The following is a 16500-nucleotide window of genomic DNA, read 5'->3' on the forward strand; positions in this document are numbered from 1 at the left end:
TAATGTGAATGCAAGGTAATCCATGGCGAATCCTCGGCCTCATCTCGCCAATTATCATCTCGCTATCACCAATTTTATCAACGCTAATTAACCTAGTAAAATTCTTTCTTTACACTCAAACGAATTCTACTAAGTCCACGGAGCTGTATATGCGGAGACTAGCAAGGGAAACTTCTATCATGGTGAATTGAAAAGGCGGTAATGCCGTATATTTTTGGAAAGAGAAGGCAAAAGTAACTCAGCAGGTGAAATTTTTCCGCCTGAGCTCCATAGGGACAAAAGTTATGGGACTGTAAATTTAACATGACAGTCTGTGGTAAGTGACTCAATGTGCGCACTTAAAGATTAAAATGAAGTTGTTTTTAAGTCACTGCATTGCAAACGAGATATTGCAGCAGTTGTGCGTTTTAAATACGAGTAATACTGCGTACTATCGCTAGGATGCGATCACCTACTTTTATTACGGGAAGGTAAGTATTTCTCGAGCTAATTCTGGTGGTACAGCTACTCTTACGTTTCATTTGTGCCATATACAGGATGGATCCGAAAGTTGTTGTTCAGATGCTGGTGCGCGAGTTTGGTACCAGTGACGCTAAACCGTCAGTCGTATTCATCCGGATGTTTCATCAGTTGAAGAATGAGTTAAAGGACGAACAGGAGGCCGTGGAAACCTACATGTCACTCTTATTGATGAAACACCAGATTTGGACGTGGAAGATGGGCAGCAAGATTATGGTGACATAGAAGGCGAACTAATGACGAGAGCCAAAAAGACGGCCAGAAAGTGGAGGCCGCTGAAGAGACGGAGACATCTGACTCGTCAGTATGGAGATTCAAGTGGCGGAATCGTACCGTTTCTCATTTTGTGGCGCATAAAGTGAGTAGGAACTTCGCAGCAAAGACACAGAGGCGAAGCAGAAATCAGACAACTTCGTGTGGAAGATGAAGCAGTTGACCATCGATCGTGGCTTCACTCGATCGCTAGATCCTCAACACTGATCAAAGTCGATTTGAAAAAAGAGATTCACTCCGGACGAACCCTGCGTTTCAAAGGAGGGAAGAAATTTTATCCCACAGTAGTATCAGAGGCTGCGACGACGTACTCCTACATGATTATGCCAGTCATTTCCATGGACGGACAAATCTCCTCCCCTATGTATCTTCTGTCAGCCGATTGACAGAAAATGTTCCCTAAAAATAAACTTGCTGATTCATATAACATCAAATCATATGCTTCTGACTCAGCGAATATGCGGAAGGCAGATATGTAGGATATGCTTTCGCAAGTATTTTCGCCCAGAATTTCTTCATTGCATGAAGATCGATATCCATAATGTTTGCAATTCAGATGCACAACAGCTGAATATCTTGTTTGCAATGCAGTGACTTAAGAAACAACTTCATTTTAACCTTTAACCACAGACTGTCATGTTAACTTTTAAGTTCCATAACTTTTATCCTTATGGAGCTCAGGCGGAAAAATTTCACCTGCTGACTTACTTTTGCCTCCTCTTTCCAAAAATATACGACATTGCCGCCTTTTCAATTCACCATGATAGAAGGTTCCCTTGTAAGATGCAGGTGAAAAGGAAATGAACGAATAAGACAGATGCTTTGTCATTAATTTAACATAAATATTCTAAATACTTATATTCTTTATTATTCTTACAATTCCGGTGGGGTTGAAGACATCTGCCTCCGGCACTGAAGACTTAGGTAATGCCGAGTTTGCGCCATCGTACTGCAGGACGGCCAGCTGGTAGATGTTATCCAATGCGCAGGGCCCCATGCCCTGCACCTTGATCCAATAAGACTTGATTTCATTCGTCGCATTCAACACGAAGTCGTATCGCTCACCTGAAATTAACACGGGGGGAATTTTTATTTTCAAGAATTATTGTGCGTTCAATGATGAAGGAGGTAAATATTTGGACTAGATGGGACTGTGAAAGTCTGATATACACGAGGTAAACCGTACTATATTTTCATGCATATTTGTGATATTCAGGTTACTGTAATCAGTAATACCTATTTACATATTTATACCTTTATGTCAGTTATATGAAGACAATACTTTAAGTTTAAAATTACAGAAATTTGTACGATGAATTTTCAAAATAAGGTATACAGGGTGGAAGTGAAATAACCCTGCAGATTGAAAGGGGCGATAGGGTACCCTTAAAGGAATGTAAAACCTATATTACATTTCATAATTAATTCACGATTAATTACAAAATAAAGTTCGAAGTTCCAGCAGTCCTGCAACATCGCCGCTAACACAGTAATTTTTCTTCTATTAAGGGGAGGGGATTGTTATTTTTTGGTGAAAAATTAGTAAATAAAAAAAAAAGAAATTCTTTGAAATACGCTGTGATATGTGCGGAATGCATAACATAATATTTTGTGGGTATTTGTGCCCTTATCGGATGTTGAGTCGCCATTTTTAAACTTCCTGCGTTATGGACTTTTAAATCACTCGCTCACTTTTATTATTTCCGGTAAATTAAATTTTCAAAATTTTTTTTTTCTTTAAAATACACTTTGATATGTGTGAAATGCATTACATAACATTTTGTGAGTATTTATGCCCTTATCGGATGCTGAGACGTCATTTTTAAACTTTCTGCTCTATGGATTTTTTAATCACACGCCCGCTTTTATCGGTTTCCAGTAACTTCATTTTTTTTTTTTTTTTTGCTACAGTGCCAGACAAAAATGGATATAATTTCTGAACTATTAAAGATACATGCATGAAGTTTATAACACATATTCTTTAGACTATTAGGAAACTTTTTTCTGCAACAGAATTTTGTTAATTGCTTTCATTTTTAAGTCCACACCTGTGGAGTAACGGTCAGCGCGTCTGGCTGCGAAACCAGCTGGCCCGGGTTCGAATCCCGGTCGGGGCAAGTTACCTGGTTGAGGTTTTTTCCGGGGTTTTCCCTCAACCCAATACGAGCAAATGCTGGGTAACTTTCGGTGCTGGACCCCGGACTCATTTCACCGGCATTATCACCTTAATCTCATTCAGACGCTAAATAACCTAAGCTGTTGATAAAGCGTCGTAAAATAACCTACTAAAGTAAAAGCTTTCATTTTTAAAATACGTCCGTTTGTTTGCAAGAAAGGAAATCAGAAAATTGTTGTTAAATTTTAATTGTTTATTTTACAAACATAGGGATTAATATCAAAATTCTGTTACAGACAGTTTGTAGAACATGTTTTTGCAAGTACATTGCAAAAACCTGTTTGAATCTATCTTTAAAAACGGTTTAGATATATCAGTTTTAGTACCATCCTGCATTGGGTATACTTTTTTCAAATTTGGGCCCCCAAATAATTTTTTCAAAGTATTTCTATTTGGTTGAGTTGCCACAGTTATGAGCTCTCTACATACAAAAAATTAATATTTTACACCAAATAGGAAAAAAGTTAAAATAAATACTATCCTCTCCCCTTAATAAAGATGTAAAAGCTCAACGAACTCAGGTCTGTCTCTGTACGCGACACTCTTTTTCTTGCTACAACCTTGCAATCTAATAGCAACGTTCGGTGGCTAGAAATTAGTGGTTTTTAAATTAAATTTACATGAAAATCGTCCACGCTACTGAAATACGCCAAAGGGATAAATTATTATTTATTAGATTTTCTACCGATAAGGACAAAAGTCACGATCCTATTCGCAATAGTTACTGAATAAGAGGTTGTTAAACATTTGGGAAAAACATTTTTTCTTAGAAAACCATGAACTTTCCACTAATATGTTATTACACTTTTTTGTTACTTACAACACGAGGTATTCGCTCTGAAAATCTGTTGGGCTATTATAGTAGGTACGAATGTAAGTTAGAGTAAAGAACATTTAAGTGGACAGCTATTTGAGATGAATGTCCGTTACCATTTCTGAAATAATTTACGCGCACTTTTTTTACCTTTCGCGGGAGCGCGCCTTTGTAACCAGCAACGTATCATTGCTCCTTAGCTGGAGCGGGTTTATGCAACCCGCAACTCAACATTATTGACAAAAAATTAAACGGGGTTTGTTTATCACAGCGTATTACTAGTGACTTGACCATCGAATTTGCAATATTTACTATGTTCATTAAAAGTTCAAATTACAACGTTTTATGATTAGTTGGCTAAGATGCTTCTCATCAACCAATGACCGAAGATGATTTGACAACACATAACCTCCAATCGCTTAAATGTTCAACGCAATTAAAGTGATTCTACGAATTTCCTGCCAATTTTATTAGTGATAATTAGACTTCGTTGAATTGCTACACGCAGCATGCAATCAGGTTGCCGATGTACGGTAGTATAGAGGAGGTGAGCGACCGCCCGGTCTCGTAGTATAAGCAGTTCATGTTAAGAGTTCTGACCGGTCCAAATAGATAGAGCACCTACAGCTAATGTATACCTATGTAAGCACTTGTTTTTGCATTATTGTGGTTGGAATAGTCAAAACTTAACATTTGTTCAGTGCAGACAAGATTTCAATCAAACATATTACAATGAGAGTGTTGCTGTTCCAAATAATTGCCCCTGGAATACCCTTACCCCCGCAGCCAGTCTTGACCCTTTGGGAAACGTGGTTGGATGCTATTAATTATTATGCAGAACATTACGGCAAAATAATGGAGGTAATTGATGCATTGGATAGCAGTTGCAGCTGAAAAATAATTGCCTTCTGGACAGCTATTGGAAGGTATTCTGTTCATTGAATCTAATTTTAAAATCATGTCCAAAAAATCATCATCCTGTTAGAATCGTCTAAACTACAACTCTCAGAAGCCCTTAATATAGTGGATAAAGTATCACAAACCGTTATCCAAAATAACAATTCATTAATTTCAGAAAAAGTGAAATGTAATGTGAGAAACATTATTGCTAAAAGTTCTGCCTATTCACAAATTCGTATTGCAAATGATGTACCATCAGGTCACGACAAGACATCTGAAGTTGGTGTACTAAAAAGTAGTGACTTCCCGTTCTTCAAATATGTACGTATTACATCGTGTGATGTTGAACATATATTTTCCCAAATTAGAAACTGTTTAAGTGACCATTGGAAGAGGTTACTTTGCAGTCGCTCAAAATGTATGTAACTCTTCACTGCAATGCACATATTCAAGGATGATGTAAGTATCTTATATTAAATTTTAAGAGTTAATATATCTCAGTATAAAATAATTGTGTATTTACATGGTGAGACATTTCCTACTTCAATGATCATTCATTATATTTCTTGACTGTAGGATAGAGGTTTTTTTGTAATCGCAGTATACTGCTCAGTGTTTACATCAGAGGCATACTCCATCTGTTGCACGCCCCCTTCTCATACAGTCTATACCGCGTGCGCAGTAAACCTTGCGATTCTCGTGGCAATTCCACGAAGTCTAGTGATAATTATGTGCATATTTGTGCCCTTAGCCAGAAACATATTCAGGCAATATTTCTGGACTTAAAATGCAGGATTATATTTTACTTTCATCTTCATTTTAAACTTCAGACGTTCCTACCAAATTACAATCCAATGAAGTTTCGGGGAGGATATATTATGGTCATATACAGGATGTAACAGAATAACTACTAATTTTCTGATGTTATAGAAGACATGGATTTATTTATTTTATAGGGTTATTTTACGACGCTTTATCAACACCTAGGTTATTTAGCGTCTGAATGATATAAAGGTGATAATGCCGGTGAAATGAGTCAGGGGTCCGGCACCGAAAGTTACCCAGCATTTGCTCGTATTGGGTTGAGGGAAAACCCCGGAAAAAACCTCAACCATGTAACTTGCCGCGACCGGGATTCGAACCCGGGTCACCTGGATTTCGCAGCCAGACGCGCTGACCATTACTTCACAGATGTGGACGAGGCTGTGGAAAGAAACTTTTATTTTCTTAATAAAATAGTGTATTAAAGACGGATGTCATCATTCTCATTATGGCTGCATTTATGTTTAAACTGTTACCATGGAAATAATAACTGAAGTTAGGTTGTTGTTGTATGTCAGAAAATATCGTCTATGAGTGACACAAATTCTAAAGCTGTGGAGATTCTCCGCAAACAATGTAAGTTTTCTGTAAATATTAGGGTTGTGTTTGTTGATGACTATCTAGTGGGGCCATATCTTATGCCTGCGCAATTGAATGAATTTGTTTCTTGTGAAAATGCTTCTGGAGCTACTTGTAGATGTCCTGATTAATATTCGGAGAAACATGATCTTTCAAAACGACGGTGAACGAGCACATTTCGGCTTAAATTGTCGAAATTATTTAAATGTATATTTTCCGAATCGTTGGATAGGGAGAGCAGGTCCAGCTGCTTGGCCGGCACGTTCCCCAGATTTGACTCCAGTTGATTTTTTGTCTTTATTGTCATATTAAGTCAAATGTTTATGAAATTCCCATCGACACACCAGAATAATTAGTTTCAATAATTGTTATTGCTTTTGACGATCTTCTTAACCGATCACAGATATTTAGAAGGATTCGTCTTTCAATCATTCGGCGTTATACTCTGTGTGTCAGCAATTGCGAGCGCAATTTTGAACAGTTCCTATAGTTTGTCAATATTATTTTGTTAATATCTGGCATTAGATAAAAAAAAATGTTACTGTGTAACCATAGAAAATAAATAAAGTAACTTTTCTATTTGAGATTCTTTCATTTTTTCCTTCATGCCACTGTTACTTGAAAACGAAGCATTTCGGACATTACTTTATTAAGTAAAAATGTTAAATTTCATGCCCTCTATCACATTAGAAAATTAGTAATAGCTTTTCTGTTACACCCTACATATTCTGTACTAATATTTATTGTGTCCCCAGTAATTAACGAATGTAAATCAAGAAGACAGTCATCTTGTTTAGATGAGGGGTTTGGACTTTTTCTATTGCTGGTTGTCACAATCAAAAAATTAAGACACAGCGTTTCGAAGGGTGGATCTCCCTTCGTCTTCAGTTGGAAGGAAGGAGAGAAAGGAAAAAACCTACTGTTGGGATCGTTACGTACAGCTATTCGGTATGACTGATCGATTGATTCCTAGCTTCTCTCCTTCCTTCCACCTGAAGACGAAGGGAGAACCACCCTTCGAAACGTTCTGTCTTAATTTTTTGATTGTGACAACCAGCAATGGAAAAAAGTCCAAACTCCTCAGCTAAACATTAATGATTCACCATTGCTTTCCAACCCCTCATTTAGATCGACAGTCATCTTCTTGTACAAGAGAGTCCACACCTGTGGAGTAACGGTTAGCACGTCTGGCCGCGAAACCAGGTGGCCCGGGTTCGATTCCCGGTAGGGACAAGTAACCTCGTTGAGGTTTTCTCCCAGGTTTTCCCTCAACCCAATATGAGCAAATGCTGAATCCCGGACTCATTTCACCTGCATTATCACCTTCATCTCATTCAGACACTAAATAACCAAGATGTTGATAAAGCGCCGTAAAATAACCTACCAAAATCCTGTACAAGAGTAATTATTATTTTGTATTTCTGTGTATGTAAACCTGAAGCCGTGCAGTAGGCATGAAAGTAATCCTCCTATGATTATACTTGGTGTTCATTTTAAAGTGTGTCATGACGTCACTGTTGGTGAGTCAGCGATTTGAAGCGAGTTTCAGCTTTTATGTCAGAGAATCTGCCTATTAATCAAGGCGTTCAATCTGAACGTCGTAGCAACAGATGGCGGCCTGTACGGTCTGTGTGCTACCATAACCTCTTTCGAACTGTGTTTTGCGCGGGCAAGTCGTACGCAGGGTTTCTGTTATCATCGGTTGCGTACGACTACATTTCACAATACAAATCAAATGTTCCGTGTCCATGTTGACCGTCGAAGTTAATGTCAACAAATACTGTACTTAGGCTAAGTAATCGTCTTAACCCTCTCCCCATATCCCGACAGTAAGGAAAAAACTCACCTCAGTACCTGTTTCCAAACAGTTCACATTCCTGCCACTACCGGCGTTACGGTACGTATCGGTAAGTACTCCTCTGAATGAACGCCGTACTTGCTAGGCAACTTCTGTGGCACGTAGGTAATACGCTTCTGCGGAAATGTAGGAAGATTGAATTCTCTAGGCTTATCGACTAGCGACATGACTACATGCAGCGAGCCATGACACACTTTGAACTGAATACGCAGTATTACAAATGTCGGGCGGTTAGTCCTGTTGGTAAAGTATGGCTAGTGACTAATAGTTCAGGGTTCAATTCGGGTAATGGTGGGTGCCGAAACTTTCAAAACGACCCGTTGTTCACTCAGCCTCCTGTCAAATACAGTGCTGGACATTTCCTGCGGATAAAAAACGGTCGGGGAATGATGTCTACCAACGACTCCATTATAGCTGTTGCAGGCAAAAAAATTACTTTGGTATAATGCTTCATAAGTGATACCGCAATGTGGATAAAATTTATTGACCGCATATTCAGTTTCATGACGTCATGAAGTCTTCCAGTTCCCGGACACATCTTATCTGTTCAAATATCATCAGTCTTAAGTCAACTTCATATATATTAACGGTCTTACTAATAAAAACTCTATATACAGACGTTTAACTGTCGTATACAATGAGTAGCTCGTTTATAAGTCGTCTTTAAATTCCTTACTAATAATTACTACATACGTCGTGTATAACAGTATAACTGTTAACGCAGCTACGTCATAGATTCGTCATTACTTCATTACAAAAGTAATAGAATATCTGAGATTCTCTATTGCATCCGGTAGAGCGCTCTAGTGTGCCGTGTTAAGTAACGATAGTACAACTGGCTCTGATCGATTACACACTATATTTTGGTCAAAGAGTACAAGCTACAGCAATATTATTCTACTTATTCTGTGCTCTTTGGTGTGTTCTTCTGTGGTTACAAGGCATCCATCATCATAAAATGACAGTCGATACGAACAGCTGTTAGAGGGGCGGCCATTTTTTCCCCTATATACAACACTTAAACAAGGGGTTTCGTGGTTACAACTACTGCAAAGCAATTCCAATTGTATAGTTGCAGACTGTTTATACATCCATCGCTTATGCATGGTTTATTAGTAATGTTTTCTGTCTCAAATCTGCATAAGTCTCGTATAAAAACTGTACACGGTTTATTAGTAACACCGTTAAGTTCAAGGAACATGAAGAAGTAATTCTGCTTAAATGAGAATATGTCAAAGTAATCAACAACGACCGGCTTGACGGGATTAGCGTCCGTAGCAATGAGGGTGAGGTTGTGGCCCTCAAAGCTGATCCTAGTGTGACAATGGCTGCAGGTGGCCGCAATAACCCTGAACCTGTATCTTTTCCCTGGCTGCACGTGGAACACGGTATACGGCGTTATCGTGGAGTTGCCTGACTTTAAATCCTGAAATAGAAACATTCTCTAACTGGGAACTTGAGACATTTATAAAAAGTGTTTAAAAGTGTATGATATTTTGAGAGGTGATAGAGCTGATCAAAACAAGTAATAATGTCTAATAAACCTGTGTCCTGAAACCACTATCTTCTGAGATATTAGAACTTACTTCTTCGTAGCAGATGCTAAAAATTCTAAAGATAAAAAACATAATAATTCTAATAAACAAATTGATATACAGAGTGATTCACGAGGATTTGCCTTCCCTTACGAAGCTTATTTCCGAAGACATTCTGAGCAAAAAATATCATGTAAACATGTATCCTAATCTCAATATTCTCAGAATTACATTAATTTGAAGTTGTTTGTAAAATACCGTTATTCTTTAGTTTTAAGGGTAAAAGAATATTACAGATAAAGAATCAACTATTCAGGAGTATCATTTCTTTAATTAGCTAGTATTCTGAATATAAAACTGTGTTGTGAATTCCATAGTTGCTTCGCACAAATTTTTTTTCGATTTTAAATTACAAAATTGCATTTTCTTACTCATTCATCATAACAATTGTTATAAATCACGCCACTCTTGTAAACTCTTCAAGACTGTACATTAGGATGCATAATTAAACTATAAGGAATCAAGTTCCTAAAGTCGTACGATTTGTAACAATTTTTGTCATGATGTCATTTTTACTTACAAATTGAAAAATAAAATCTGAACAAAGCAATTAACAACACATTTTCAGCTTCAGAATACTAGTCAATCAAAGAAATGACACTTTTGAACAGTTCATTTTCTATTTGAATTTTTTTTTACCCTCAAAACTAAAACAAAAGTATTTTACCAACAACTTCAAATTAATGTAACTTTGAAAATATTGAGATTTGGTCAAATGCTTATGACATTTTTTGCTCAGAATGTTTTCGGAAATAAGCTCTGTAAGTGACGGTAAATCCTCGTGAATCACCCTGTGTGTACGTAGCCTATATAACACTACTTCAAATTAATGTAACTTTAAAAATATTGAGATTAGGACAAATGTTTATATGACATTTTTTGCTCAGAATGTCTTCGAAAATAAGCTCCGCAAGTGAGGGTAAATCCTCGTGGATCATCCTGGGTGTAGGTATTCAATTTAAACAAATTTTTAAATATACATTATTAAATTCCTTCCAACAAAAAACTTACACTAAAAATTAAATTTTATTTGAAATGGCAAAATGCGTCACAATTTCTGAAAAAAAAAAAAAACCCTTAATTGTGGAGTAAAATATATAATGACATGATTTTGAAATACCGGTATTTACTTATACTCGTATTTAAAATTATATCGTTTATATCAAAATTAGAAATAAAAGGCATTTAAAATATGTAATTTAATTTAGTTTTAATATATTTTATTTAACATACTTTATGTTTTAAATAAGTATCTTGTTAAATTTATATAACTGTATATCATCACTGTGAGGATGGAGTCTAGAAATGTAATGTAGACGGTGCTTTCAAAGACATGTCAAAATCAGGTTTCTCTTCTCTTGTACCGCGGTATCTTCTGCATGTTATACTAAAGTTATTTGTTTTTCAACTAAAGACATGTTTATTTTTAGTAACAAGATGCGAGGGCTATTCATAAAGTAATTTCCGTTTTCATATTATAGAGCGCGCGGTAATTGTCATAGCCACACCGTCTTTGCAGCATGTTCGCGTGATTCAGTTCTGATACAGAGAGTATCGTGTAGTCGTTACTCGCAGTGCTACGTGTATACAAAATGCGTGCTTTAATTGAGAATCTCGCCAGCTGTGAGATACATTTGGTGATATGATTTCTTGTGGCGAAAAGTCTGAAGCTCCTGAAATCCATCATGTAGCGCTCTGATGTATTTTCTTTTTTTTTTATTTTCCACGATAACCCTTGTTCGCATACTGCGCAGCGTACTGTGTCCAAACTGCAAGATTTCAATTAAAGTGTTTGGTTACCCTCCATACTGGCCTGATTTGGCGCCTAGTGATTGCCAGCTTTCTATACACATGATGAAATGGCTTGCATGGCAGTGCTTTGACGGTGACGAAGAGTCGTAGATTATTTTCAGTGACTGGCGGGACATTTTTATGACTGCTGTAGGCCTATTCAGAATCTCTTTACACGCTCAAAGTATCTCAATTTCGCGGAAATTATGTACAGAAACAAATAAAAATTTGTAGTTTGAAACTGAATATATTGTGACAGCGACGTGAGAATCGAACTCACGACCAGCGTCCCGCAAGAGAGAAGATCGCGCGGAGCACTTTGGGACGGCACGCGGCGGAGAAAGGGGAAAGGGGCCCACGCGACGAGGGGAGATCGCGCGCGCAGCTGCTTACGGAGGGAAGGGGGAACGGACCTTCCCGACCCTTCCAGAAATGCGTCGAAGTGGAGATATCCAGATAATTCTCTACACACCTGTAGAAGGTTCTCGCAACTATGATTTTGCTATAAAAGAAGAAGCGCCAGCGAACTCGAGTAGAGTTTTCAGTTATTCAGTCAGTGAGTAAGCCAGAGCAAGCAAGCCAGTCAAGCCAACCGGAGTTCGATTCGAGTGAGCGTCCGCATCTGCGTCAGCATCCGAAGGCCTGAGTTCGAGTGCAGTGGATCGCAGTTGGAGGGACCTGAGTTCGAGTGCAGTGGACCGCAGTTGGAGGGACCCGAGTTCGAGTACAGTGAACTGTCTCTGAAGGTCTGTGGTTCGAGATACTGTGAACTCGAGTGACTGAGATAGAAGAACTGTGAACTGAGAACTGATAGTTCTGATTTGTAAATAGTGCTTTGTAAATATTAGTTAAGATTAACAGTTCATTGTTGTTCGTACTAGTCCAAGTAAATTGTCATTGTCGTCGGTGGAGTGCTATAACAAATACTGTGTAGAGTGAAAATCCAATTGTTGGCGAGAGCGTTTAAGGCGAATTGTAGAAAGAATTTATTGTTGTGGCGAATAAATTACATTGTTGTTACTAATAAAATTCACAATATCCTTTAGCCACGTTACCATTTTTGTTACAATAAAACGGAAGTAACTTTATGAATAGGCATCGTATATACCACATATTAATACTCTGTTATGGTAATTTTTTCGTAATAAAGCGACCGGGAGGAAAATGATCTTAAGTAAAAATTTTATACTTTTTAGGAGAGGATTAGGAAGTTTGAAGTTGGTGTCAATTATGGAATTTTTTAATTAAGAGATTTTTCCTGGATATTATTTGTATACATTTCTTATAAAAATATATAATGTTGCTCATTTTAGAATTTTCTTGATTATTCCCAAAAATAGCCGCAATTAAGCCCTTTTATGAGTAGAACCAAAACTGAGTAGAGGGGACTATTTAAACATAAGGCCTTTTTCATGTCAAAATAAATGAGAAATGTAAATTATTAGGAATCAAAAATGGGTCTTAAACGATTATAGAACTGTTTATCTTGGTGCTTAAAGTTTTAAAAGGAAAGGACATCACTATATGATAAAATGGCTAAAATACAAGTTAGACCTTTTTAATAGGGGCGCATGGAAAGTAAACATGTGAGGGTTTGTAAGGAATAAAATATTAGATATTCTTAAGTCCTTTATTCTGTGTGTACTCGATTCAAAAAGTACTTAGCACATTTGGTAATGCTCTATAAATCCAGTCAGGAGTTTTATTTGACTTTAACTGTTTTACCAGATAGTAGGGAAATGTTTCCGCTTTCAGAACATATAAAAATCTCATTTTCACAAAAAAATGATTTAATACCTTTTTCCTCCCAGCCATGATATACGTTTACTGTTTTCATATATAGGAAATATTGAAACGTGTTCCAACTTAACAATTATATCTCTCCACCTTATTAAATTATAACGGAAAAAGTATTTGATGTTTTTCTATTTGGAATAAATATTTTATATCAGCTGTGTGAGTAAGTAATCCAGAATTGTCAGTAATACAGGGAGTTCTTTAAAAGATGTGTCAAAATCAGGTCGCCCTTGTACCACAGTAACTTCTGCGAGTATTATTGAAACACTTTTCAATATAACAATTGTTTCTCTCTATATTTATTCAATTATAACTAAAAAAATAAGATTCGAAACGAATAAATTGTGTAATATTGTCATAGCACGTGCACGCACCTTGTACCGACCTCGTCCGTTGATCAAGAAATATGTGAATATGTAGTTATTTAAATTTCTCATGCCAGGAAATTGATCCTCCTCGCTCCTATGGAACCAGTCGGTCACTAGGATCACGTGGTCAGGCTTGTCGAAGTCGTATAGCTTCCCATTCGGTGAGTCTTCCTTCGGCCTTCTCACCACGAGGGATCCTTGCAGACCCAATACTTTTTGAGTTCCTTTCGACACAAAAGAAACACACAAATATAAGTGGCTCCTGTAACTACTTGGTTCTTGTTTTGACTCAGTTAATTTGTTACTGAACTCATAAATTATCAATGAAACAAACATGATAAATATGCATAACTAATAAATGAGTGAACTTCACGTACCGGTACTGGGAATATATAGAATGTCTCAGGAGAAATGTAAAATACCCATGATAATCTAGTTTAAGTTAATATAGAACGATTTAACCCGATATAGCCAACCTATGTTCCTGATATATTTATGTCCGAAATCTAACGGTTAGGGAGAAATTAAGGGGAGAAATACTGGAATGTCTTGCGGTTCCGTGTAGTATAGGGGAGAAGTGGGTACAGTAAGACAGGGAGAACAGTGAGACATTTTTTATTACATGATAAATTTTGATGTTGAGATGTTGGTAACAGTGGAGTTGTATGTTGCATGAGTAAAGTAACAGTATTTTCATACTCGATTTGATTCTAGGTATAAAGGTGAGTGATGAAAAAATAATTCGTAATTTTTCACTCTAGAAGTAAAATGTTGGCTTGTATTTAATGAAGGTTATATTGGATATACAAATGAGATATAAATATGAATGTTTTGTTACCTAATAAAATGGTATTTGAGATTATTTTTTGGCAAGGTTTCGAGTTTCGTGTTTTAATTTTGTAGTAATGGCGTCATTTTTAAATTAACTATGCGTAAAGGGAACAGTGAGACATGCCATTGAAGGGTACACTGAGACGTCTCACTGTTCCCATATACCAATGATTTGCAAAAACAAACTGTAATTATATTACATTTACCAGTAGCTAACATTAAAAATGAACATACCAGTAACCAATTTAGGAACTGTAGCTTAAAATAATGGATACATTACATATTATTGGTTTCATAAATAAAAAAATATTCACAAAATTTAAGAAAATGTTAAAAAATAATAAAGAATTAAATTAAATTCTTATAATTATAAGCTTTGTTACCAAAAATTAATTTCATTTTTTCGCAAAAGTTTGAAATGTCATGGAAAATTCACTTTTCCAAATGTTCCAAATGTTTCAATGGTTTCGAAGTCAGACATCAAAATGAGTCTAAATAAGCGTACAGAACATGTCAAGATAAAGAGACAGGAAGTTTTTGTTTTCTTTTGGAATAAATGTAAATCATTTCAATGTCCGTTAATAGACACTGTGGTGTCTCACTGTACACTCCTGAATGGGAACAGTGAGACATTTGCATTTTTTTGACAAACACGTATTGTATATTATGTCCTTTATCTATTAACATTTTTGTTTATGTATTATTATACTCCATGTTTTAATGTCTATTTCTATTGCACTCGATTTTAAAAATACTTGAATTATCACTTGCATACATATGTCTTAATATTTTGTGTCTCACTGTACCCACTACTCCCCTACTTGATGTCTTACGCCAAATCTTTTGCACATGGTAGCATCTGAGCACCACAACACCAGCGTAAAAGCATATAACTGAATACACGTTCACGTGATTTTTATTTCGTGTATTCGCATACTGAATATGCACACTTGCTTTTTCTTTATGGATTTTGTGATGCCAATGCTTTTGCTGCTGTTGAGGAATACAGATGTTTTCCCAATCGAAGGGTCTAGCTGTACGTTTTCCCGTGTTTACTGGATGTTTTCTGAAACTGGCAAGGTACAATCACGTTCAAAGGTATCCGACCTACGATTTCATGATTATGTAAGCCAGCGTTATAAGACAGAGCCTAAACGGAGCGGAGCGCTCCACTATGACTGGTTACGTGCTCCGGTGTTTCCACAGACATAAACAAGTTCACGTTCCGACTGCACTCTCTAGCTCCACAACCGGTTTTGGAGCTTACAACTCTGACACTACTGATGTAAGCGAATTTTCTAACCACGGGATAAGTCAGAACGGAAGTTACGAAAAATTGACGAACTTTGAAAGAGTTCCGCTAGTTCTCAATAGAGGGCACCATTATTGGGATCCGTTAAAAAGTGCCAGGGCTAATTATTATGTAGATTAAGCATAAATTATTCTTCTAATAGACAATATCAGCGGATTTCAGCCAAATTCAGTGTTGTTTTACAATCACTAGGGTGGGATGAAAAATTGAATTCTATAACACAGGTATATTTATCTACTATTGGCAACAGTGACTATTCGCCATCTAGTCATATAAGTAATAGCTAAAGAATCCACATTTACATCAACAAATTATCGATCACCATCGATTAGTAGGATCAAATTTCTTTGAACATCAGTGTATCAAATGTCTCATTGAGATCGGAATGAGAACCGGTATCGGTACTTGATATGCATTTATAACTCGTTGAATCCATAAGAAGTCCAAACTTAATAATTTGTCTTGTGTAATTATTTAATTTTCTTACTGACTTTGTATTTAATTATGAAATATATTTATTGGAACAACACAAAATGCAACATGTATCACATAAGTCTATAATGCCTCTATCTAATAGTGTATACCACTGCCACCGGGTGCTTGGCCACATGCATTGCAAATACATACATACATACATACATACATATATACATACATGCATGCATACATACATACATACATAGATACATACATACATAACCCCTTTCCAATATGGCGGATAGTCAGTAACAGCATACAAACCGCTCCTAGTTTAGACGTTGTTAAGAAGGTGAATATCTAGTGTTAAGTGTTAGAATAGTGCTCATCCAGTTTATAAAGTGTTACAGAATTATTGTGCTTATATACTTTGCAATCATGCCTCCGA

At 36.6% G+C, this 16500-nt stretch overlaps 1 protein-coding gene across 1 annotated transcript in view; it reads right to left on the reverse strand.

Annotated features, from left to right (window-relative positions):
• The window catches only part of LOC138695006 (uncharacterized), a 70650-nt gene that overhangs the window by 18776 nt on the left and 35374 nt on the right, over positions 1-16500 (reverse strand). The window contains exons 6-8 of the mRNA XM_069819290.1: positions 13499-13716; positions 9164-9367; positions 1670-1858 (exon numbers count right to left, since the gene is read on the reverse strand). Coding sequence (XP_069675391.1) covers positions 1670-1858; positions 9164-9367; positions 13499-13716 — 611 coding nt within the window. The remainder of the gene's footprint in view (positions 1-1669; positions 1859-9163; positions 9368-13498; positions 13717-16500) is intronic.

The sequence above is a fragment of the Periplaneta americana genome, chromosome 1 (genome assembly GCF_040183065.1).
Source record: "Periplaneta americana isolate PAMFEO1 chromosome 1, P.americana_PAMFEO1_priV1, whole genome shotgun sequence".
Classification (NCBI taxonomy): domain Eukaryota; kingdom Metazoa; phylum Arthropoda; class Insecta; order Blattodea; family Blattidae; genus Periplaneta; species Periplaneta americana.